Below are 25161 nucleotides of genomic sequence, written 5' to 3' on the forward strand. Positions count from 1 at the left end.
CATTAAAAGCTGACAAAGCCTGCATCGCACTCAAAGAAATAAAGGCCTTGTTTGGATCAGAAGAACTCAACCGCAGGCATACAAACATTGTACCGCACGGTCATCATAATTAGGGGTGCACAATAATTATCGATCGGGTGGATATGGGGGAGTTATGACGTCATACAGATAAATCAGAAAACAATAAAAATAATAACCGATCATTTAGAAAAACGTTCCAATGAAGCGTTTAGCCGTACTGTGTGAGCAAATTAAGTGCTCCTCTTCTCTCCTGCCTGTGACGTTAACGGCCTGTCGTGACTTCCCCTGAGCTCATTTGTAAACAAACGTTCACTTTCTGAGGAAGACATTTCGCATGCTAGTTGTACCAAATGCCCCCGCGATGAGGGGAAAAAAAAACATCAGGCGCACAAAACAAACGTATCAGCCACCTGAAACGCCAGCACCGCAACGTTTGGAAAGTGCAGAGGGTTTGCCAGAGACCTCCATGACGTCACACCGGCTGCCTGGAACATGTGCACCTTGCTGGGCCACGCCAGGTGGCAAAATTGAGCAAGATTGGTTGAAAAACATGGCCGCCATCAAGCAAAACATTTTTGCAGGAGCATGGGCGGGACTTAGCAACAGATTTTCCATAAGGTTGTTGATTCTTTTTGTCTGACTATAAAACTTTGAGGACGTCAGTATTACATGTATGCTAGCATGTCTTACACATATTATTTGTTGAAATGTATGTCACACGAAAAAACAATCGTCACCGCGTTATCTCCAACGTGGGAATGCAAGGTGACACCATCATCGCTCATAATCTCAAGCAAGCAAAAGTCCAAGAAGACCCTCAACAAAATGCACAACAACATCATTTAGCTCTCATTGCAGGCATAAAACCTGAGTCACATATTTTTACAAAATTGCTGCAAACAAACGGGCGCTAGTGCATCATCAGCATCAGCTCTCCATGCTTTAAGTTGTTTTTCCGGGAAAAAAATGACCTTACATAAATAACAAATCAGCAAAATAATGCGGTGGTGTGGGGGGCACAATCAGCACACAATTTATGAGAGAAAGAAAGCTAAACAACTGGGCTGTGAGAGATAGCGTCATTACCCAATACAAGCACCCAACATAATGACGGCTTATCCAGCACATACAGGGAAATAAATACACTCATAGAGGCTTTTCCTGCTATGTCAAAGGTCTCAAACCTGCAGCCCGCGGGCCATTTGCGGCCCTTCAGATCATATTTTGCAGCCGCGGCTTGACATGGAAGAGTGCTGCAAAAAATACTGTCCGCGAGGTCTGAGCTGAGCCAATGTTACTCATAAAAAGCAGGTACAGTGGTGCCTTGGTTAAGGTCATTAATTCGCTCCAGAAGGGCCGACTCAAACCAAAACAAACTCTAACCAAAGCAAATTTTCCCATAGAAAATAATGTAAATCCAATTAATCCGTTGCAGACACCCAAAAATGTTAACACAAATACATTTTATAGACAGTCATTATCGTTTTACCTGCAGAAAATGATGCAGAAATAATTACAAATGACAAATGAATGGACAATTGAACATTTAACATCGCTTTTGCCTAGTTTTGCAAAAAGGGATGGGGAGCAGAGGAGATTATGCTTGGAGGGAAAAAAATAAACTGTTTCTGCACTCATGCCACAAAAAGTCTATGCAGAGAGGTTTGTTAAAGGCTCGTTATCATGTACCGTTTTACAGTCAAACAGCAATGCCACAAACACGACATATGATTGTTAAGTTGCTGCACTTCATGGATAAATAACCAAGATGAACAAAATAACACAAAATAACACAAAATGCTGCCACCACAATTTGCATAAATGTAAAATATCCATGAACTAATGAACACGCACCTTGCCGAGGAGTATAGAAAATGAAAAAAACGCTGGCGGCAATGACGTCGTGGTGAGGATGCGTGTGCTATATTTGACTTCCTGCCACGAACATGCTATGGTCACTTTCAATGCTTATGTTTTGTTGTTGGGACCAGAACTGAGTGGTTTGGATGTAAAATTAGAAACACAGAGTGGCTGACAAACTGCTACGCTGGAAGTGGAGTAGATCTGTACGCATGGATGTGTATGCATCGCAGCGATGGCGGAGCCACTCCCGTCACATTTACATACCTCTAAAACGATGACGGTCGTCTCTTTAAGTTGTTAAAGTCAGCGGTTTTGCACCCTTGTCTCGGTACGGTCCATCTCCTTTCTCTTTTGTGCGATCCATGTGTTTGTTTTGCCATGCATCTCCCTCTGGCGGCAGAAAATTCTGACACAAACAAACGCTGTTGCTCTAAAACGGCGCCCGCGGGCCGCAATGGACTCACTATCACGTGCAAGTATCACGAGATGATCCAAGATGGTGGCGTAAACAAACAGGACGCTAAACAAGCGGGCGAACGCAAACCAAGGCAAAATTTTAGCAAGCGTTTTATAGGTTAACTGAAAAGCGGGCTAGCTGAGGCAGACGTAAGAGGCCTCGGGGGAAGACCCAGGACACGCTGGAGAGACTATGTCTCTCAACTGGCCCGCAAATGCCTCGGGATCCTGGCTGGGGAGAGGGAAGTCTGGGCTTCCCTGCTTAGGCTGCTGCCCCCGCGACCTGACCTCGCATAAACAGTAGAAGATGGATGGATGTTTTTTGTCTGACCTTGGTTCCACTGTATGGTGCCCTGCGTGTGCTGTGTGCTTCTCTGTCTCATCATTAAATGAGACTTGATGTTTTTTAATAAGAAAATAAAGATAATTAGCCAGGACATATCATTTTTTATGAGTACATTGTCTGTACTCACTCATCACCCGACTATGTTTCTGTCAACGATTAACCCTTTCTTCAATTTTTATTAGGGATGTCCGATAATATCGGCACACGGAAAAAAGCATAAAAAATCTGTCAATGTCGGTACCGGGATTTTTCCCCATAATGAAAGCCGATAATAAACATAATGCCTTTTATAGACCTACATATGATGACCTCATCACACCGCCTCTCAAATGTGTAAACAACTGTGAATGGCTAGTAGGAAGCTAGCTCGCTCCTTCCATTCCAGCCATCCATTTTTTTATGCCGCTTATCATCACTAGTAGGAATGTTACAATTCCCGGAAGTAAGCTATGGTAAAATCTGTGTGTGCATGCTCGATTAGGAGAGTCCGTTGGGACGTCCTTGAAAATGCTGCTTTTTCATATGATATCGGGTGTATTTTCATGTTTTGCTAGGTAGATTACTTCTTCCTCTTCAATTTTGGATCAAATTTATACTGGATGTTAGACCACATCGACTCATACAACGGCTTTGAAAGTTAAGTTCAACTTTAGGCCTTTCAAACTCATGGATCGGAGCTTCAGGACAAGATAAAAGGTGTGTAGGATATAAATTCACTTGAAAATCTACCTGCAGATGAAATTTCATTCAAATCTGATGGTTATTTTGGCCCCAATTACTGTGTACATCCAATTTGTAGTGTGGCGTGGAAATGAAGACAGCCTGCTGCTGCACTGAGAGAGGTGGGCATACATGAAAATTACACTTGTTTTTCTTCCTTGCAATTTTTGATGATCAAAAAAATGTACATGGCTACTCTGTTGACTTTTAAAACAAATGTCACAGACTAAGCCTAGTCGGATGTTTTACAATGTTGTTTATTACCACGTTGACAAGCTAATTGCTGATGCTGCCATTGGCTTCACAACAGATATGTGTGAGTTCCAGCGCGGGTGATATGTGTTGTTACATATATCAGTATCGGCTGATATCGATATCGGAGTTGGACAATATCGGACATCCCTCATTATTACTATTGTATATTTATTATGACTGTCATATCATTTATTTACAGTGACTACAAACCTTGACTCCTACTTTACCACATTGTTATCCTTATCATTTTCCTATGGATATAAAAAAAATGGCAAAGAGTACATTTAAAATACAGGAAGTGTACAAATGTATTGTAATTGATGCGAAACGGACGGGAGGTTGGATTAAATAAGCTTTGCTTCTTCCTGCTCCTTTTTGGACATGTGAAGTGTGGATTGTACTCTGCGATGTATTCCAATGTAACTTGTATGCATGTTCCAAATAAATGGAACCTACCATTACTACAACACACTGCCAAGGGAAGGCATTTAGGTTGTGAGGAGCACTTCACATCCTGTACCTAATATTTGGAGGTGCAAAATATTGCAAACACCCCCATGTGTTATGCGGGGCAGTATCACACATAGTTTAGGATTGTGGCGGTGCGATGCAGATAGACCAGTTTCTAATATTTTTACCCCCTCTTGGGTATTTAAAATATTAGGAACAGCTCCCAATCACAGTATAACTGACTTTTTTTTTTAAGAAAAATTCTGTGACAGTGTCCATCCAAGTGAGCGTGCAAATTATTGTGCAGGTGTACCTATTGTTATGTCCGGTAAGCTCACCTGCAGTGGCAACAGTTTCAGTAAAAGCAGACAATATATTGCGGTGCAGGAGGAGCATCAGCCAGCCCACTCCCACACGATTAACCTCGTCCAAGCATCCAAATAGTCCAAGTGAAGGCGCGCGCACGCAGAAGGGAGGGGAGGACGCTGCGGGCACAACAAGGATCGGGACTCTGCACCCTGCCTGTCCTATCGCACCTAAACATGATGCTTTCACTTTAAAGACGACAGGGAGGAGTTGGATGGGGGAAAGGAGGGCTTTTTTGAGAGCTTTACGCGGAGGAGGGAGCGCAGCTTCTCGGCCGAGCGCAGCCCACACAAGCTCGGCCGGAGACCATCGCCTGTTCCCCCCCGCACGCGAAAGTCCGCGACATGCCTCCACAGCGTCATGCACAGCCTGCGAACGCTACCCGGATTGGCAAGGTAAGACACCTTACTGCTGTTTTTATGTCATTTAAAGTCACAAAGCAGCCACACTGGGACTATTTTTTGGGCCAGTCATCATCAGGTATCACGCATGTGCTGGCTGGAATCAGGAATAAAAGGAAGCATGCTTTCTAATGTGTCCATCATCATCTTCGCGAGGCAGGTGGATGGCTGCTGGTCCAGAACTTCCACCTGCACCCCCGTGCACTCCTTTTGTGCGTGTGAGTCATGATGGAGATGTCAAGTCCACTGACTTGAACATGAGAAATACGGTTGGAGGTATTTGTATTATGCCCTTTTTTGAGCAGAAAGCAGACAAACATTGTTTTGATGACTCTATTTGTTGGTTAGTTGGCAAGATTATACACAAAAAAACTACACAGCCTGTTTCTAAAAACTTTGCAGCTGGTGGCACACGAGGAAAATAGTCAAGATGTTGGTTAGAATCTGGATTAAGGGGCAAATGCAGCGATGTCATTTAATGCAATTCCTTCCACGAGGTCTGACTCGAACCGAATCAATTTCATGCATAAGAAATGATATAAATCCAATGAACCTGTTCCAGAAAGCCAAAAATGTTAACACTAAACGCATTTTTATCATTTTAGAATTATAGATTGACATGCAAAAAACAATGTGAAATGCATATAAATACACGTAAATGATGAATGAAAGGGATAAATGAATTAATTTATTTGTATTATTTTATTAATTTTACCTTCATTGAAGACGTGACTCTTGACGTGAGTGTAAACAGGAAGGTGGTGGAGGTTGATCTCACGGCCACATCGTGTCTTTGGGAACAATCACGTCTTCAGTGAAGGTAAAAGTAACCTTAAATGTTCATTTGTCCCTTTCATTCGTCACTAAATATGCATTTCACATTGTTTTATGCATGGAAAACTATCATTGTAAAAGTATACAAACGTGTTTTGTGTTACATACTGTCCACCACTGATGACATCATAGACGGGGGACGTAACTTCCGGTTCTACATGCCATTTTGTTTAGCTAGCTAATAGGATGCTAACAAGGGCGGACATTTTATGATTTAAAACAAAAAAACATTAAAAACACAGTTGGATTCATGCAGTGTATTAATAACACGACAAGACACGCACCATGTTGTACGCTAACCGGAGAATGCACGCAAGCCGAGGCAAAATTAAGGTATAACCAAAAAACACGCTAACTGAGGAGGACGCTAACCTTGGTTCCGCTGTATTGACACGTTGTGCCCTTTCGAGTCATTCACAGACTAACCCCTATAGTACAGTGGTTATAAATGTTTGGTCGTCCCTCATTTAGAGCGGTTAATTGGTTTGAAACCCGACCACAATAAATTAACTTCTGCAATAGGATTCAATGTTAATAAATTGAATATTTTCAAAGTTAGAGCATAGAAAACCTGTTTATGACTTGTTACATTTTTTAACATTATTAGAGCCCTGTAGACATAAAATAGCACCACTATAGTCACCTTTACACTCCTATTATTCTTTCTTTACACCACATTATGCAACTGTTATGCTGCAGGGACTCGAGATGGCCACTTGCTAGCAAGATAGCGAGCTAACCAGTTACCCCCAAATTTATTTCTTCAAACTTAAGAAGCCAAAAACTTACCACTTCCACACAGGATGAGAGGATAACTTTTTTCCACTCTATCATGCGGGACATGCCATGGCTGACTTCATGAAGTGTTACGGTAATGTCATGTAAGCTAACTGTCACGTCTTAGAGTGGGTGACGACCCCAGGATGCAAAGGTGGGAACTCGGTGCAAGTAAAAGTCTTTTATTTTACTGAAATAGCAGAGCAGGAAAAAGGGAGACAAAAACACACACCGACGGCACGAGACATGACAAACATGCAACAACACAAGCGGCAGCTGACAAGCAGGGCGTGACACTCATGTCTCGATGCTTTGTGGCGTTACTGCCTCCTCGTGACCAGAATACTACATACCACTTGTATTTCATTATGTTTTGACTAACTACCACCAACAGCCATCATTTATTCATTCATTCATTAGTTCTAGGAGCACTAATCGAACCACAATGTTGCGACTGCACATGGTTGAGGGAAAGAGAGATGCAGGAATTTGTTTATTCATGTATTATTTATTTAAATTTCGTTTTAGATGTTAAGATTTTTTGGTTATTGCTTTTTGTCCTTTGAACCGTAGAGCAAAAGATACAGAAAGAGAAACTGCTTTTATTTCATCCTTTGTGAGCAAACAGATGACGAATAAACGCAAGTAGGACGTTCAGTTTGTTTTGATTAGGCCTGTCACGATAACAAGTCTTGCCGGATGATAACTGTCCTACAAATTATTGCCGATATTATAACGATATTATTGTCAACGTTATTTTTCAACCATTTTTCCATAAATGTAATGACACTGTAGGGCATAATGACGCCAGTACACCGTATCCAAAGCAATAAACTCTCCTTTATGAAGTCATTGTCTATCACGTCATCACCGGTCGACTCTGTAGTGCTTTGCTTTTGAACGCAGTTCCATCACAAGTAAATTTGTATGGCTGCAAAATAACCCATCATGGGGCCAAAGAACGTTGCAAGTGCCAGCAGTTTGACGAATAAGTTCAGAAACACGTTTGAATTCAAGAAATAACTCGCAGCAAAGGACGATGGTGTCTTCAATAAAGGTAAAAGTGACGTTAAACGTTCATTTATTCATTTCAGTACTCAGTTATATGCATTTTGCATTGTTGCCTGCATGTAAATTTATAATTGTTCTACAGTCCAACCTGGGTTTTCATACATTCATGCATTCATTCTTTCATTTTCTATGCCGCTTTATCCACATTAGGGTCGTGGGCGTATGCTGGAGCCTGCGTAAATGATTTGGTTTTTATTACAATGTCAGGTCTACTTCGAAGAAGGAAAGAAAATTTAAAAATGTGAGAGGTTCCAATCAGATGATATTTGCGTTTTTAAATCAAAAAAACATAAATTGACATTGCTGATTCGCTTGTCTGTGCAGGTTTTATTGAGTGCTAAACCACCCGCCATGGGGCCAAAGAAACTTGCGAGTGCCGGCAACTTGATAGAGACGATGAGAAATACAAATGAAATTGGATTATTTTCTACGAAATTCATTTTTTGTTAATATTTGTGGGTGTCTGGAATGGATGAATTGGATTTACTATTTGGATTTGTGTGATAAGGGAATTTCCGTGAGGTGGGATTCCTTATTTATAGATGGAATATTTTGGTAGTTAGAGCGTAGAAAACCTGTTTACCTTCTAAATACACTTTTTAACATTATTAGAGCTCTCTACATGTAAAATAACACCCCTATAGTCACCTTTACGCTCCAATTAGCCAATATATTAAACATAGTAAGAGAAAATAAGCAATTTAGGACATAAATAAGACTTGTGTTCAAGTGTGTTGCTGTAAATATGTTCCCCAGGGGAACTGAGTGGCGGGCAGACAGGAAGTGACGTCGGAGGTTCAGAGTTGGGTTTTAGCTTGGTGTGGGTTACGACCGCAAGGGTAGCCCCTGTAAGGGATTATTGTGCTTGTTGTGAGATCGTTCAAAGCTGCAATAAAAGCCTGTTGCTCTGCCGATCAAGTCTGGTGCTTGTGTGTCCCAGCCAACATTACAGGAACATTACTGACACCTAGTGACCAGTGTAGAATACTACATATCTTTGAATGCATCTTCTGAATGGCTTACATTTCTATTTTATTTCATTAAGCCATGCTATGCTTGAAAATGCTCCATTTAGGCAAAACATGGGTACAAAATGAGGCTTAAACAGACATCCAGTATTTCTGGACTAACAATAGGCTGTATTCAAGCACGAAACAGCATGTTTTATATATTTTTCAAAAAACGTGACTCTGAAGCGCAAAGTGGAGAGGCATTACTTTACATTTGTAGGAGACAGGTTATAAGTTGTAGCGGGGCGTGGTCACTAGGGGGTGTGCCGGGCGGGAGGAGAGAGGAAAGGCTGGGATAACCGTGATTTTTGCTGACCGTTTTCTTACGCATTTGTCATCGGCATCGTCACATTTCCCTGAGACTGCTGCAGGCCATCTGCCATCGTTCTCATAGGCGAAGCATCCCAGTTTGGTCTGATCACTATCGAAGCTGCTTATTATAATAAACCCACCACACCAATTATTTTGTCCAGCGTCTCTGTTACGCGCGTCATCAAGCAGGGAGGACCCATTCCGACTCTCGGCGGCAAAAAGGTGGCCGCAAAAACATTTTGTTGTTTCCTATGTTTGCGATTTCCAAATTGGCGTAAGTGATTCTAATTTTTGTTGCTCTCGGGGAAGAAATGAATTAGCCCGGTTGGGAGAAAAAGACAAGAGCCGCAAAGCAAAAACAAACGGCAGATATAATGGCAGCAGACAAAACAACCTCAATCAATTGGCCATGAAGACAGGTCGGCCCCCACCGCTGGCAGCAGCCTGTTATATTGACAGCAAGCTCCCAATGAATTATTCATTATTGCAGCAGAGCATTTACACATCAAGGAACACTTAAAATCACCCAATGGGGTGTTGGGTGGGGGGGTGACATAGAGGGGTGGCTGGGGAGGGGGTCACGTGATTAATTCCAAAAGTAGATTAGGACGTTTTATCCCGCGTGCTGCTAATAGTTCATAAAAAGCTCCGTCAACACGGCGTAAGTGACTTATTACTTCCTGATTGCGTTCCCATGATGGATGCGCGTTCTCCCCTACGTTGGCTCTCGGGCGTGCGTCGAACCCCGGCGCTCGTCAGTAAGGAGCCAGACGCTGGATTTTATTATGCGCGGCGCACGACGCGGCGCTCCAAATGAAATCACAGAGAGATGAATTTGCTGTTGTCGAAGCGCCCGCAGCAGAGCGGGATGGAGTGGCTTGATAAACGTGGCCGACAGATAAAGCGCATTGGTATTCGTGTGCGTCTCGCCACGCTGGCCTCGGGGCACCGGCTGATAATACGTGCTCTCGGCTCTGGGGGTCAAAGGTCAGAGGATGATTGGCAGCGGGCTGACACGGGCGGCTGGAGTGTCGCTGACGGGACTGAAGTGCGCAAACCAATCGCACTTGGATGCAAACAGGACGCTCGCTAATCTGTGAGCGTCGTGTCCGACACCTCTGGGTACGGACGCTGCACGTGTCGGGCCTCGCCGGAGCCTTTTTTTTCTGCTCTCAACACGTCAAAATGCAGCCAAGCAGGGAATGGCTGCAAACGACTTCTCCGTCTGTTTACCACAGTCGCTCAGGCTGGAAACCGCCGCAAGCAACGGCGTCTTCAGTTACTGTTACGTGTCGTTACAGAAAATTGTATCATTACGTTGTGTCAGCGAGGTTACTAAGCAAACAAGAAAATCGCTGCAAGTTTGATAGGACTTTTATATAAAAATGATGCATTGTTATTAAAAAAATATGCAGTAAAAGTACAACTTTCCATTGAACCGCGAGTTCCTAAAGTCGCCAGATGCGTGGCCCACAACAGCGTATAAACGCCGGGGTATCTAAAATACTAAAAACACTGGCATTAACAGCTGTGGCTGCAGGCAACCGCCTTACGTACTTTTTAAGATGGCTGAGTAAGCACAGAGGCCACTTTATCTAGCTCTGCTTGCGCTTTAAAATGTCGCTGCTGAGCTGTTAGTGTGAAAGTTATGCACGTTATACATTGTCGTGCTGTTGCAATCAAATCATCGGCACTATTCATGCTGACTGAGCAGTTTTCTCCTTACCGCGATTACAACATTGGTTCTGTTGCTGCTGTTTGTACCTCGGTTTTTGTTATTAACTTGTTCTAAAAAGGTCCAAAAGCGAAGCGTACAAAAATAGGCAATTTTATCGAGGCAATTTTTTCCATAGGAAATAATGCAAATCCAATTACAGTTGTCCCTCGTTTATCGCGGTTAATTGTTTCCAGAACAATGAATTTCCACAATATAGGATTCAATGTTAATAAATTGAATATTTTCGTAATTAGGAAACCAGTTTATGACTTTATAAATACGGTTTTTAACACCATTATAGCCGTGTAGACATGAAATAACACCCCTATAGCCACCTTTACGTGCCTGTTTACAACACATTGCGCAGCTCTTACGCTGCAGGGACTCAAGATGGCGAGCAAGCTCGTGTGCTAACCAGGCTAACTGTTTAAATTTATTTCTTCTAAATTTAAGAAGCCAAAGATGTACTATTTCATTTCACTCTATCCTGTGGGACATGCCATGGCTGACTTCATGCAGTGTTAAGGTAATGTCATGTAAGCTAATGTCTCAGTGCTTTGTGTCATTACTGCCGCCATGCACTCCAAATCATTATTATAAGTGAAAACTTGTTAGAAATCATGAATTTCAATATCGCATGCTTTCAATGCATGCCCTATCCTTAGGCTTCATTTTGGGTCTTATTTGTAAAATGTTTTTAGTGCAGCACATGGAACTAAAAATTGGTCATAGCCAAAGCTAAGCAAGAATCTTCTCTTAAAGAAGGTGCAAAATTTGATGGCGCCGGGAGCCTGGATCCCGGGTCAGCAGTCACCAGGGAAAGAGGCGCAGGGTGGCATGCTAACTAGACAACAGCAACCGCCGGGACGCATTTTATTTATAGTTCCTGTGCATAATCACATCCACTTTTACCGAAGAACTGCATGAGTTTGCATTCCCCGAGCTATTTGTGGACCTGTGGGAGCGTTGGAACTGCAATGTCAGAATACAGAGAGGCAAGGAGGCGGTCCGACTGGGAGGAACCCTGGTAGCTTTGTTGGCGGGATTGGAGGTGTTTTTCAGGAAAACAGCGAGTGTGGGAATTGAATTTTATTCATGGAGGCAGTGAGAGGAGAAATGGAAAAAGCGTACCCTCTAGAAAGCGGTTTAATCATTTTTAAATTGACGCAGGAATGATGTAATGTGTGATGCAATTTTTCATGCAACTTTAAGCTTTCTAAAACGCCTTATTAACCCAACTATCGAGCATCATGCAGACACAGTGACACTGACGGGCCTTGTTTATACTTGTGTCTCTTTAAGCGCTGGCAAATACGACACAGCCGCCGCACGATTGGGGTCGGGACCCCTGGAATTAATCTGCATCTGCCATTTCTATTTACAAAGCACATTAATCAGATGAAGGTCAAGGGGTGGCATCGAAGAAAAGGAGGTTCCGAGCGACCTGCGCTGAGGGGAAAACAGCTGGAAGGGCGAAGGCGCGGGCGTGATTGTGTTTTGATGTTTTTCTGACGCGTAAATGGGATTCTGATGCCTCGTCTGTCGCGTGCATTTAGGCGGGGTCAAACCTGGCGGGGAGAACTTGACCGTCATGGCAACTCGAAAATGACATTGAAGCACGCTGATTGATAACGGCTCATTGACGCCTGTTTTAAAGGCGTCCAAAACCGCCCATCTTTGCATGACATTCATGCAGAGAAATGTCAGAATATTTAAATGGATCCTATTGGGCTTGCGTTTAACCAAAGGCCGCTATGATTTCTGCTTTAACGGAATCACGGAATTGGCCAATAAAAATGGAATCTACTGTCAAACGCAGAATCTTGCGGAAATTGACATCATGTGAATGAAATGCTATCATCATGATGAGAAGGAACGTTTGTGTGGGGAAGTATTTACCCGGCGGACCGCTCGATGGTGGCGGAATGTCACACTAACCCCCCTCCCGAACTAAACATGCTCGCTCCTCCAACTCCAAGCCCTCCTGCTAGCGTGACATCCTCCAATTTCAGATCAACATTTGCAATAAAAGTGACTGAGTCATTACATTAGATCAGTGGTGGGCAAACCTTTTAACTCGCGGGCCACATTGGGTAAAATTTGGCAGAGGGTGCAACGAAATAACAACACCACACATCCACAGCAAGTTAACGCATCACATAAACATGACACGTAACTTCCTGAACGTGAATGTGAACGCGGAATCTCGAAAATGCGAGGATCCAGTGGATTTCACCAATCCCACTAAGGCTACGTCCATATTTTTCTATGTGTTTTGTCATCCACACGCAAACGTAGGTTTGTGTCCTTAAAGGAAAAGTGCACTTTTTTTAAACATTTTGTCCATCAGCCACACTCCCTATGTGAGACATGAACACACGTCTTTCTCTTTTCTGTGCATTCTAAATATATAAAAATACATTTTAAAAGAAGGCAGCTAAAAATGCACGTAATGGAACACACCTTTTCCGTCTAGAAAGCCTGCGATTAAAACACCTCCAAAAAGCTCCAACAAGGTTTTATGGTTTTCTATCCATGCTGTGAGCATGTAGTAACAGGTACATTCATGGAATATTTACAGTATTGTGGGAATTTCCTTCCTGGATGCATTGATTTCTCATAGCAACATAGAAAGGAACGTTACACCAAGTAGCAAAAACAAGAAACACAGCAGCACTTGCGGCCTGAGGCTTTGTGAGCGAGCGTGTGGTGAAGCTAGCCGCTAGCCGTCTAGTAGCTAGGTGTGGTGAGGTGTCACTACACCAGTAACGTAGTTCTTGGGCGTAACAATGTTAATAACAACAACAATAACAATGTTGCTGTAGCTTGGTTAATATTCAGGTCACATTTCGTAAATGAAGCGTTGTTGCCGCTTTTTGGAGGTTTTTTCAGAAGGCTTTATAGGTGTGTCCCATTACGTGCATTCTTAGCTGCCTCTTTTTAGCTGTTTTTATATCTTTAGAAGGCACGGAAAAGAGAAAGACGTGTGTTCATGTCTCACATAAGGATTGTGGATGATGGGCAAAATTCCAAAGCTGCGAGGTTTGGCTGCCATTCTTATTTCTACCGTATTCGCCGAGCCTAAAAGCACAAACCAGAAAATGTACCTTAAATGTAACCTCAAGTCGCTGTATGGCCATTTACCTGCTTGTTTACATCAGCCAATATTTGTATCTTTTTAACCAAAATAAGGAATCACCACCTAGTTTGAGTAGCCTCCATGGCTTCCTTGGGAAAATACGCCACCAATGTCAAACCGATTCAGAGATGAGATGGATAACAGCGTTCCTGAGCCTTTACAGCCTCTGACGTACGTCACCTTACTGCTAGCTAATCTAAAAGGACCCGAGCACTGGAGCAAAAACAATCACGCAGGGTGAACAAAACAAACACAGCCTCCATCCTCGCAGCATTTGATAGATCGCTGCTGCTATTCTGGGTTGTGCGTCAAGGCGCGTTTGTGTCTGAAACAAGCAGGCAAATTGAACCTAATTGAGTCGTCCTGCAAGCTGCGGATCTCGACAAGCTGGAGGGAATTCAAGTTTGATGTGTCACGAGTAAACTCTTCAAAATGTCTGCTTGTTACCTCCACTCTAAAGACTCCCCTCCTTTCTGTTACTGTCTCCTTTCTCCGCAGATCTCTGAGTGCTGGAGTGCCTTTACAGTCCTCCGTGCGCATTAAGGAAGCACAGATCGTTATTCTGATTCTTTGTTAGAGATAAAAAGCAGCGAGTGGCACCTCACCTTTTGACTTTTGTTACTATGGAGAATCTCAGTGAGCTCCAGAACCCTTTGTTGGACAAAAATAGCAAGCACATGGTCAACGGTTACGGAGGAGACTTCCCTAACAACCAGTACCAGGAAAACATTATTAATTACTTTGCCGGAGGTGGTGGCGAGAGCGGCGGTGGCGGTGGTGGAGGCAAGGCTAGCAATGTTGTGAGCGGAGGCGGTTACAGTAGCAACGCCAAGATCAAGTCGCAGCAGCTCTTGGACGCCACCTCGCTGCATCTGGCCGTGGAGGCCTTCTACAGGCCCAACTTCATCCTGTACAAGGAGGACAATGGCAGCATCAAGGCCAAGGAATACAAAAGCGAGTGCTGCGAGACCACCTTCACGGAGAAGAAGGCCAAGGAGACGTCCAACACCGTCGGAGGGGACGGCGCCGGCCCGGAGGACCCGCAGGCCAAGACGATGGAGGACGGCGAGCAAGTCAAGATCCAGACTGTTTCATACGATGTGGAGGAGGAAGAGTACGTGGAGTATGAGGTAGGATACTGTTAGATGTTATTATTCCACCTTCAAATGCAGTTTACGAAACATACGAAAGACATAAAATAACGTAGTAAAAGACTAAACCTGTGGTTGTCTTGCACACTGGGGCGCTTTCCAAGGAGTGAGAGACGGGCTTTTTGGGAGGGGGAAGTCTCCGCAATGACAGCACTACACCGCTTATGCTGTTTTCACTGTCCTTTTCATAGGAGGAGCAGATCCGTTCACATGTTAAAAGATGCCACCTTTATCCTTCACGATGGTCGCATAGTCCAGCAGCTTGGACTGTGCATGCAACCAATGTCGTCGCTAAGCGTCTTACGATGTCTAATTTCAGTTTTACTTTCGCTTTCATTTATGCACTGCCACCAGGCGAGTCTGCCTCACTGCCTGGGGAGTCATAAGAGAGATTTAACTTCAATAGTATAATGATAAAAAGTATAATAGTATAATCATTCAAAAATGAACAAAAGTGTAGCGATGCAACTACTGTATGTGTCACTCTGCACGTGCACGTAACTGGCTCTCTTTTTCTTCTCGTACAATTATTAATTCATAATTGATGGCGGTGCGTACGGAACATGAAACAGCCAAACCACCAGTAGAGTCTATTAGAAAATGAGATTTTTTTTAACGAAAATGCAAGGTCAACAAACTGGTATCTGAGTCTAAGGCATCTTCTTCCGCTTATCCGAGATCGGATCGGAGGGGTAGCAGCCTAAGCGGTGAAGCCCAGACTTCCCTCTCCCCGGCTACTTCGCCCAGCTCCTCCTGCCAGCTCTCGCGGAGTTCCCAGGCCAATTGAGAGACTAGGTCTCTCTCTCCAACGTGTCCTGGGTCTTCCCTGAGGCCTCCTACCATGGGACGTGCCCTGAGCACCTCCCCAGGGAGGCGAGCGGGTGGCATCCTGAAAGTATACTCAACATGGAAAATCCCATTGATCTTATTCCAGCGCTTCCAACGCAATTTGGTGAACCAATTTTCAGCACTGATATGTTCAAATTTGCCAACCATCGCTCATCAGACCACCTCTAATTAGACACAAATTACCACCGAAGCTGCACAGATACTGTATTGTGTAAAGACCTCTCACCCCTACAAACAAACAATACGTTTGACAGACGATTCCATCGTCTGCGAAGAGCATATTCTGTGATACTGTGTGTCAGCTCTATCCATCTCACACCAGCTGCTCTATGTTGATACTGACAGACACCAACATGCCGCAGGTTTGTATTCCTGCAGAGGGGAACGCTCGGAGAAAAAAAATCAAATCACACCACAAGGATCGGGTGTCTTACCAGCCCGCAAATCCCACTCCATCCACTGACCTTGTCATCAATTTCCACTGCAGTAAATTCCCATCATGATACAGTAAGTCCCCCGAGGCCGGCTCTACCCTGGGATATTAAGCAAAAATGCAGCATTAGCCGCACTATTTTGGCTCTCAACTGGCACGGCCAATAGCGCAAAATACTCCAAAGGATTTAGGGGGATTGCCAAAACAGGAATAGGGTGTCCCACTTTGACCGGTTGCCTCGCACCACTGACACACGACTGTTAAGTCGGCTAGATTTGTGCTGAATTCCGCTGATAAACATGCTGGAATGCAACGTGACAGGCAGGAAAGACCATTGAAATGAGAAAGCATATAATGCGTGCGCGTGTTTGATGGCAAATGCATTCAAAAGAAAGTTGACTGGAGACCCCTCCCAGGTGTTCAAACAAATTAGCCTCTTGCTCATGATTTTTTTACACTCTTGCCTTTTACAAATGAATAAGCACATCAAATTATTATCAACGGGGCTCCACAAGACAGTTTTCCGGATATAAAGAGAGGGGAAAAAACACACAGGGGGACTCATTATGTAGCCTGCTGCTAGTAGTAGACTACTGACTCCGCCGACCACACTAGCCTCCAGTCTGACACGACGAAATCCCACAAATACTTAACAACATTCTTCTTTACAGGCTGGAAAAATATCTGTATTTAGTAGGGCACTTTTTGTTTTTCTTTCAACGTCAAAGTGTAGCTATCCGCTACAGCTTTAGCACCAGAAACTAGTGCTGTATGATACCACTGATTTCATTTCCGATCCGAGACCGAGTAAAATTCAGGCCGGTACAGTGCTTCTCACCTTATCCCTAATGAAAACTCATTTCGTCCGCTTGTACCTACGATCTTGTCCTTTTGGTCACTACCCAACGTTCATGACCATAGGTGATGGTAGGAACGTAGGTCGACTGGGTAATTGAGAGTTTTGCCTTTCGGCTCAGCTCCTTCTTCACCACAATGGACCGATACAGAGTCCGCATCACTGCAGACGCCGCACCAATCCCAACAACGTATTTATACGTCTTTTACTGATAAAGGTAAGAGGTGATGATGCAACTCTCCACTAATGCGTTAACATTTCAGAGCACTTTTAAGCCATAAAAAACGGCCACAAGGTGGCAGAAGAGCATTTGATTAGAGCTCGGCAGAGATCACGTCAATGGAAGAATCACACATGACAGGAAGGAGGAAGTGAGAGCGCATGGAGGAGTGCAGCGTGCAGAGGGTTACGCGTCGTAGTGAAATTTTAGCGCACGCACACGCGTGTTCATAGTTCAGTTCCAAATATGAAAACTGTAAATAGTTCATGCTATCACATTTGTAAATAAATTGCTATTTTGATGTAAAATCTTGTTTATGTTGGTGTTGTTGTTTAGATATTTCAGCTGTCACAAAAGCAAAATATATTTGTATCAAAGTGAAAGTTATGCTTGGAATGTATCTTTTCACAAAAAGCTGTTTTTCTCCCTTTTCTAGTTGGGAACTGATATTTTCCTGAAACTTACCTACTGTATGTTCTACTGCTGCTTACTAAGCAACAGAAAAAGATAGAAACAAATATGTTTTCTCTGATGAAAGACAGGAATCTTATCTTTCTTTTAGTAGGTTCCATGCTTGTACAGCCATAGAACACAGTATTCGGTGTGCCTTGAAAGATCAGTCAAAATTGTCTAAAATGGCCGCTACCGAAGGGGTTGTCTTTTGAAAAATGGCTGGGATTAAATGAGTTAATCATGTCTGTCATTAATCTTGCTGTTAGTGTATTTCTGTTAGTTAATATGGTGAAAATGGACATATTTCAGACATAGATTCATTCATGACGGCCCTAGTTTAATGTAAAAATGGCTTCTTATGAAGAACAGATGTGACAAAATCAAGAGAAGACGTGTTCCAGCCGATCCAAGTCAGTGCATTTTCTACAGAACAGCAATCAGTTGCAGTTTGGACAGGCTGTGTGAAAGAGGCTACTGCTAGCCTCCAGTAGAAGCGGCGTTGAATAGCAGTGGTCTTCAAGCCTGTGCCTCCAGCACTATTACGTAACGTGTCTATCATACTCACTATTGAGTAATTCCACCATTACAACCCAACCCACAAACTGGCCACTTCAATTAAGGGCGCGAACTAATGCGTGGAAAAGTGTTTAATGTGAATAACAGGCTATACGGTCAGGTTATAAAGGCTGCATTTGACACGCTTGTTAGGGATTCTACCTTTACGGCCAATGTGCTCCTCACCTGTGATCAACCGGCCAGTCTGTTTGATCCCCCCATTAAAATGTTCCGCTGTTTTCTCTTGAATATAAAATAGCACTCGAGCAAAAGCAAGAAGCACCGGTTTCTATTTGTCCGCCATCTGTCGAGCCGCCCCCGTTGCATGAAATTTGCATTTATCTTCACATTTTATATGCACGTGATGCTGCGAGCATGTGGTCGGCCTGCCCCTGCGTAATTTCAATGAAGAACGCTCGTCTCGGATTTGACGACTGCGGCGTTCACAGGGAGAAACGTGTCAAATCAATAGTGATCCGTTTTAGAATAAATGTATTTCCAAGCGCAGCACCTCTTCAGTGCTGGAGATAATGGCGGGTCTGATTGGAAGGGCTATCCATATTCACTGGGGGAGAAAAGCGCTTATTCCGTCATTAAATCTAAAATGTGGTCACGTCTCAGTTCAGCGCACACATATTGAAGGGCCAAGCAGCAGCAGCCTGAGTCATAAATTCTTCCACAGGTATCCATTCTCTCATTTAGTAGTAAACGACAATAACGATTGGATCGTTTCGATGCGGCAGTAAGCGAGTCTTATGCCATTGATTTCAGCACCGGCTGTCCGCCGCAAACGGACGATATTTATCCCGCCATGCGGCGTGTCTCCGCCACCTATAAAAACCATAAGCGGCCCTCGGTGACTCTGGGAATGTAATGGCCTTGTGTCAAAATATATGGCTGAAAAAAGGCCGTTAACATCAGCCAGCACACACTGGCTGTGGCGGTTCTGGCTTGAATGACGCAGATTTCAAATAATAATTGAAGCATGAGCGACTCCAGAGTAAGTTCCACTTACCCTTCTGTGTTTTGAAGGCGACCAATCGTCATCTCCATGTCTTCAGGCTCAAGTCCATGTTCTGCAAGTTCTCTATTTCATCTCCAAATGTTTCTCCCTTCTTTTCTCCTCAAAAACTATTGACACATGGCTCAAATCTTCCCTATAATGACTGTAAACATCCTCTGCCTCGTACACTGCGATGTTTATGTAGCTGAGTGATAGAACTCTGATCCCGCCACTTCTGAAAAAAAAACTGAACAGCGAGAGCTAGCTCGTCATGGCTGGCGTCATGAGCTGCAAATGTCATATTTGCAAATTTACCTTTGGCTTTCAAAAATGGAACAATATGGTACTTAATTACAAACAATATATAACATATTCAAGCAAAGTTGATAAGTTGTGTCAGGGACCCTTTAAGAACATACCGCTGCAACGGGCCAACCATCTCAATGAGGCGTTTGCATGTACTGTATTTCTACGGGAGTCTCTGCGTGAGGTTTGTTTTTTGCGCATGCGTGCTGTGACACCTGACTCGAGTGTCTTTTAGTGAGTGACTCATCAAAACCCGAGTCAGTAAAAGGAATCACTAGTAAGTACATCAATCGATACCACAAAAAGGACCCCAGCCATGAACAGTATGTTTTCCTACACCTTTTGGGTGCATGAGAAATGTGTTTTTAAAAATACACTCATTGGTTGCCAAAGTCCAGTGCTCCTCGTATGACATCATTTCTTCCTGCCATAGAGTCCTTATAAAAAGGGCCATTCAGGCTGCTGTAGCACAGCTCAATAATCATTAGCCGTGCCCTCTTCACTTCCCCTTGGCACGTGGCATCACATGGCCGTGTACGTCACGCAAATAGTTTCCCGAGGAGGAAAAAAGAGGTGTGAGAGTTCAAGGGAAGGAGAAAATGAAACGGGCGTGCCCTTGAGGAGGTCTGATTATGGAGAATGAATGAATGCTGATTAAAATGTGCGGAATTTGTTACAGCAGATTTCTTCCTTTCTCTGTAACATTCTTTAAGCGCGCCCAAAATAACAGAAGGCACATCATGTGATAACATCTTGAAGTTCAAAACGGGCTGTCTGGATCTTTGATCAGTCAGAGGGGTCGTCAAAAAACCCGACACGACAAAGAGGTTTCTCAGGCATCTCAACTGCTTTGCTGTCTAAAGAAGGAAAACATGACGGCAACTACAGGAAGTTAAGCTACGGCCACACGGACATCTGCTCTATTTTGGGTCTGTGTGGATGTTTGCCAGATTCAACCAGATCACTCCGAAAGAAAAACAAACGTGACTTAGTTTTTTCATTAAAAACTCCCCTAATTGTCAAAATGTGTATTGTCCTCTCGTGTTCTTCTTTTCCCGATCCCATAAATGTTGGTAAGAATAGTGACAAACGGCATGGTGGTTCTAAAATACACTCCTCATCAAAGTTAATGGCATGAATGTACATTTTGCACTCTTGGATCTTAAGGAGGTTCTAAGTAGAGCTTCAAAATGCAAACAGAAGAAATGGGAGTGAGACAAAAAAAACATTTTGAGTAATTTATTGCAAAGAAGCATTCAAGTGAAATAGGCTGTTCATCAGCGGATCAAAAGTTTAAGACCACAGCTCAAAAACACCTAAAATAGAAATAAAATGTAGAAAAAAGGAGTGAGCAATGAGTAGCTGCACCATTCTCGTAATGAGGTGAAAATGGGTTTGGGCGTGCTTGATGCCAGTGTTTCCAGGAGGCTAGTGGGAATGTTGCTCCAGGTGGTGAAGATGGCTTCATGGAGGGCATCCACTGTCTCAAACTGATGTCCATTTTTGTAAACTTCCCTTTCCATCCATCCCCAAATGTTCTCCATTGGATTTAGATGAGGGGAACACGCATGATGGTCCAAAAGATTAAGCTTATTCCTCTGGAAGAAGTTCTGTGTGAAGTGCAGCATTATCCTGTTGATGAAGGCCTTCAGTCATGAGGGATGCCCCCTGCAACATATCCACATAGCCAGCTGCCGTTTGACGCCCCTGCACAACCTGAAGCTCCATTGTTCCATTGAAGGATCACGATGGCACCCCCTCCACTGTGCCGTGTGGAAAACATCTCAGGTGGGATCTCCTGGTCACACCAGTAGTGTTGGAAGCCATCAGGACCGTCAAGGGAGGATAAAACGTTCTTCCACCTTTCAATGTCCCATATTTGGTGCTCTCCTGCAAATTCCTAACGTTGAAGGAGACGAGGCCTTTGAAGATGTTTTTTGTTCATAAAAATCTCCTCCTGCAGACTTTCATTTGGGCCGAGGATGTTTCCATGTCTTGACGGACAGCCAATGGGATCCTCCGGCTCAGGGCAGGTGACATTTTTTTGGGTCTACTACCTGATTTTTTTGTTCCAAGACCGTCGGGATGTTTGACAATCTGACTGCGTCCAATCTCAGCAGCGATGGCGTGCCGCGAGAGGCCTTGCTTATGCAGCTCAACAATCCCACCATTTTTAAGGAGAGAAAGCTTTTTGCCTTTGCCATCAAGACAGTGTGAATACCTGACAGAAATACAGAAACCCTCCGCTACTAAGTAAAAGACAGGACTGAGTCACGTTGGTAACAAAGCAGAGGACAGAGGCCTCTTAATGGCTGAACCCTCCCCCCTCAACCGACCTCCTCCTTGGATTACACCGCTCTAAAAACCCCAGAAATGCCCAGTATGTTGGAATGGCAACAATCCTGAGCCGGGCTTTTGATTCAGCGCTATGGTGGACTGGCAAAATGCGAAAACTGGTAAATGCCAGACTGAAGATGGAAACCACTTTGTGTGTCTAAATGGTTTGATTAAATCAACTATAAAAAGGTGCAAACTAGAGAGTTTTAATCAACGTGTCAATTAGGTCCACTGTCGGATGTGATCAGCCAGTATTACGTGCCAAAATGTCTGACTGAACGAGACAGATACAGCGTGAAATAGCAATCTGTTGGTATTCTGATCCTTTTAGCGGATATGCGAATGGATGTGAATCACCTCTGTAATCTCGCCTTTTCCAAACAGTTGCTATCAGCATTGGTGAAACAAATCATTCGCAGTGTCAGGTTGGCGAGCTGCTAAATTTTTAATTTACCAGCTGATACAGCTGAGGGGGTTTTTTTTTGCAATTAGCCAAGAGCAAATCCCCCACCCCCTGGAGGACTCGGGTCTTTTACGCCTTCAATGTAGCTAATTATATCCCTTATTACGGGCGATAGGCAGCGTCTAATCACATTTTTTTTGCAAATTACAGAAGCTTCAATCCGTCATTGGGGCCGCCACAATCACTGAGCTCTGATCTCTCAACAAGAGAAGCCTCTGTTGCCTGGATTTTTTTTTTTTTTATTCTGCTGCGCGGGGGGTATGATTGCATGATGAAAGTGATATCAACACTGCAGATTGCAGAATACTTTTACTTTCTTACTACCACGACTACTACTACTACTGCAACTAGTCAGTCACATAAGAGCTATAATGCTTTTTCATGGCGCACGCTACTTGATGCTTTGTTGTTATCGTCATCGCTATTTTTACCCTTTCAGCGGTATTTCTTTTTGTTTGCAGAACGCATCGTTATCAGCTAGCAGAATCAAAGTCAAAAAGCCTTTCTTATTGTCATTGCAAAAAGGCAAGACAGTCCATTAGCAGAGGCACTCAAGTGATGCATTTAAACATTAAAAACAGATCCCAGACAATAAATACAGGAACTATCAATTGACAATTGAACATTATTTATTTAAAAGTATAAACACTAGCTTCTTTTAGATGAAGATCCAGCTGAATTTCCGAAACAGTCGATCAACCGTTGATCTACCTTTGTCTTTTACACAGAACAAAGCAAAGTGTCAGACAGAGACCATGCTGCAACTCGACTGGGTGGAAGAAGTGTCAGTCTGTCATGGCGCTGATACCACCACCAAAGGCGGACAATTGCTCGGTTGACTTTGTCCCTCCATTTCATGTTTGTATCATTTATGCAGAATAGGAAAAAGTTGAAAATGCCAGCTTTAACAGGCAGTCTAAAAAAGGCTATTACAGTCGTCCCTCATTTATGGCAGTTCCAGACCCGACTAATAAATGAATTTTCATGATATAGGGTTCAGTGTTAATAAATGGAATATTTTTGTAGTTCAGAGCATAGAAAACCTGTTTATCCATCCATCCATCTTCTATGCCGCTTATCCTCATTAGGGTATGCCGGAGTCTATCCCAGCTGACTTTGGGTGAGAGGCGGGGTGCACCCTGACTGGTCGGCAGTCAGTGGCAGGGCACATATAGACAAACAAGCATTCACACTCACATTCATACCTATGGACAATTTAGAGATGCCAATTAACCTAATATGCATGTTTTTGGATTGTGGGGGGAAACCAGAGTAAAAAACCCACACACGCACAGAGCGAACACGCACATGAGTGTGTGGCCCACATGCTAACCACTAGGCTACCGTGCAGCCCGAAAACCTGTTTCTGACTTTCTTTTTTTTTTCATTATTAGAGCCCTGTAGACATAAAATAACACCCCTATCGTCACCTTTGCACTCCTATTATTCATTGTTGACATCAAATTGCGCAACTCTCATGCTCCAGGGACTCAAGACAGCCGCTAGCCAGCAAGCTAACCAGTTAGCCTTGAATTTATGTCGAAGCCAAACACTTCCACACTTCCACACACAGAATGGGAGAACTTTTTTTCACTCCAAGCTAATGTCTCAATGTTTTATGTCATTACTGCCGCCTAGTGGCCACAATACTACATATCACTTGTATTTCATTATGTTTTGACTAATAATAGGCCGTAGTCTACCACCAAACAGCCATCATTTATGAATTAATTCATTTCTGAAAGAAAGATTTGACTTTATTATTTATTTTATTTTATTCTGTTGTGTTATTTCTATCAAAAAACATATTGTTTAACAATTAATTTCCCATGTATGGGTACTACTCTAAAACAGACATCAAATTCAATTCAGGTTTATGTCAAATAGTACAAAACTTGTTTCATAAAACCCAAATCCAAAACAGGCGGGTTGTTTGGCCCTGCCAACAAGGTGCAACACATCTAAGACTTCTGCACAGTACTGCAGCTTATACGTGTCGAGAAGAGGCAACTGCCTCCGAAGGAAACATACGGCTATATAAGAGCTGCGATGGTATTAATGAATGTGTCGGAGTGTCTGTGTAATGCTCTCGACAGTGACCTCGCGGCGTGCACATCTCAAGGACCTATTAGCATCTCAACAAAGCCACTCCCCCTTTGAGAAGTGGGCCTGTCACAATGCCTTAGAATTATTAAGTCTTAAGACAACACCCTGCCAACCTCTGGGGCCTTGGGCTCCTGCCCCGGCATAACTTAACGTGACCATCTGGCGCAGGAGTGTAGACCAGGTGCACGATGGATGTCGGGACCCGCGATGGCGACACCGCCCCGCCCGAACCTTCCTGCCCCCCCGCGGGGAGGGCAGACCACCCGCCGACAGCATGTTATGCAAAGTGGAACACACGGCGCCATTTGTTGAGGCGTAATTACTTGACTACATGAATGGTGGACTCCCCTTTTGAAAGCCCACATCTGACGCGCCTGCGGTCATTTTTCAAAAAGCAGCAGATAAAGGACATAATTGTTGTCACTTCCCATGAAGACGCATTGCACGTCAGGTTTGAGAAATGTGCTTAAATTTTTTACCCTCCTGCATTTTTAATCAATTGCTCATTAATCTTGCATGGCAATTTCTCATTAACTTTGCTTTTTCATTCAGCCAAGTAATTGAATTCCTTTTGGCAGCGAGTCCGTTTCTTTCTTTCTTCCCTATCCTTCCTCTCGCTACGTGTGAAGCGATTCATTTGTGTAATTTCCAAACGCGGACTTTTGAGTCATGAGACAATTTAAAAGCCTAC

The 25161-nt window shown here is 43.5% G+C and overlaps 1 protein-coding gene across 1 annotated transcript in view; it reads left to right on the forward strand.

The window, feature by feature from the left end:
• The first annotated feature begins 4566 nt into the window (after window positions 1-4566).
• syndig1l (synapse differentiation inducing 1-like) overlaps window positions 4567-25161 on the forward strand; it is a 38259-nt gene continuing 17664 nt past the window's right edge. Inside the window, exons 1-2 of the mRNA XM_054762041.1 lie at window positions 4567-4872; window positions 14237-14868. Coding sequence (XP_054618016.1) covers window positions 14362-14868 — 507 coding nt within the window. The 5' untranslated portion in view covers window positions 4567-4872; window positions 14237-14361. The remainder of the gene's footprint in view (window positions 4873-14236; window positions 14869-25161) is intronic.

Source organism: Dunckerocampus dactyliophorus, chromosome 19 (assembly GCF_027744805.1).
Source record: "Dunckerocampus dactyliophorus isolate RoL2022-P2 chromosome 19, RoL_Ddac_1.1, whole genome shotgun sequence".
Classification (NCBI taxonomy): domain Eukaryota; kingdom Metazoa; phylum Chordata; class Actinopteri; order Syngnathiformes; family Syngnathidae; genus Dunckerocampus; species Dunckerocampus dactyliophorus.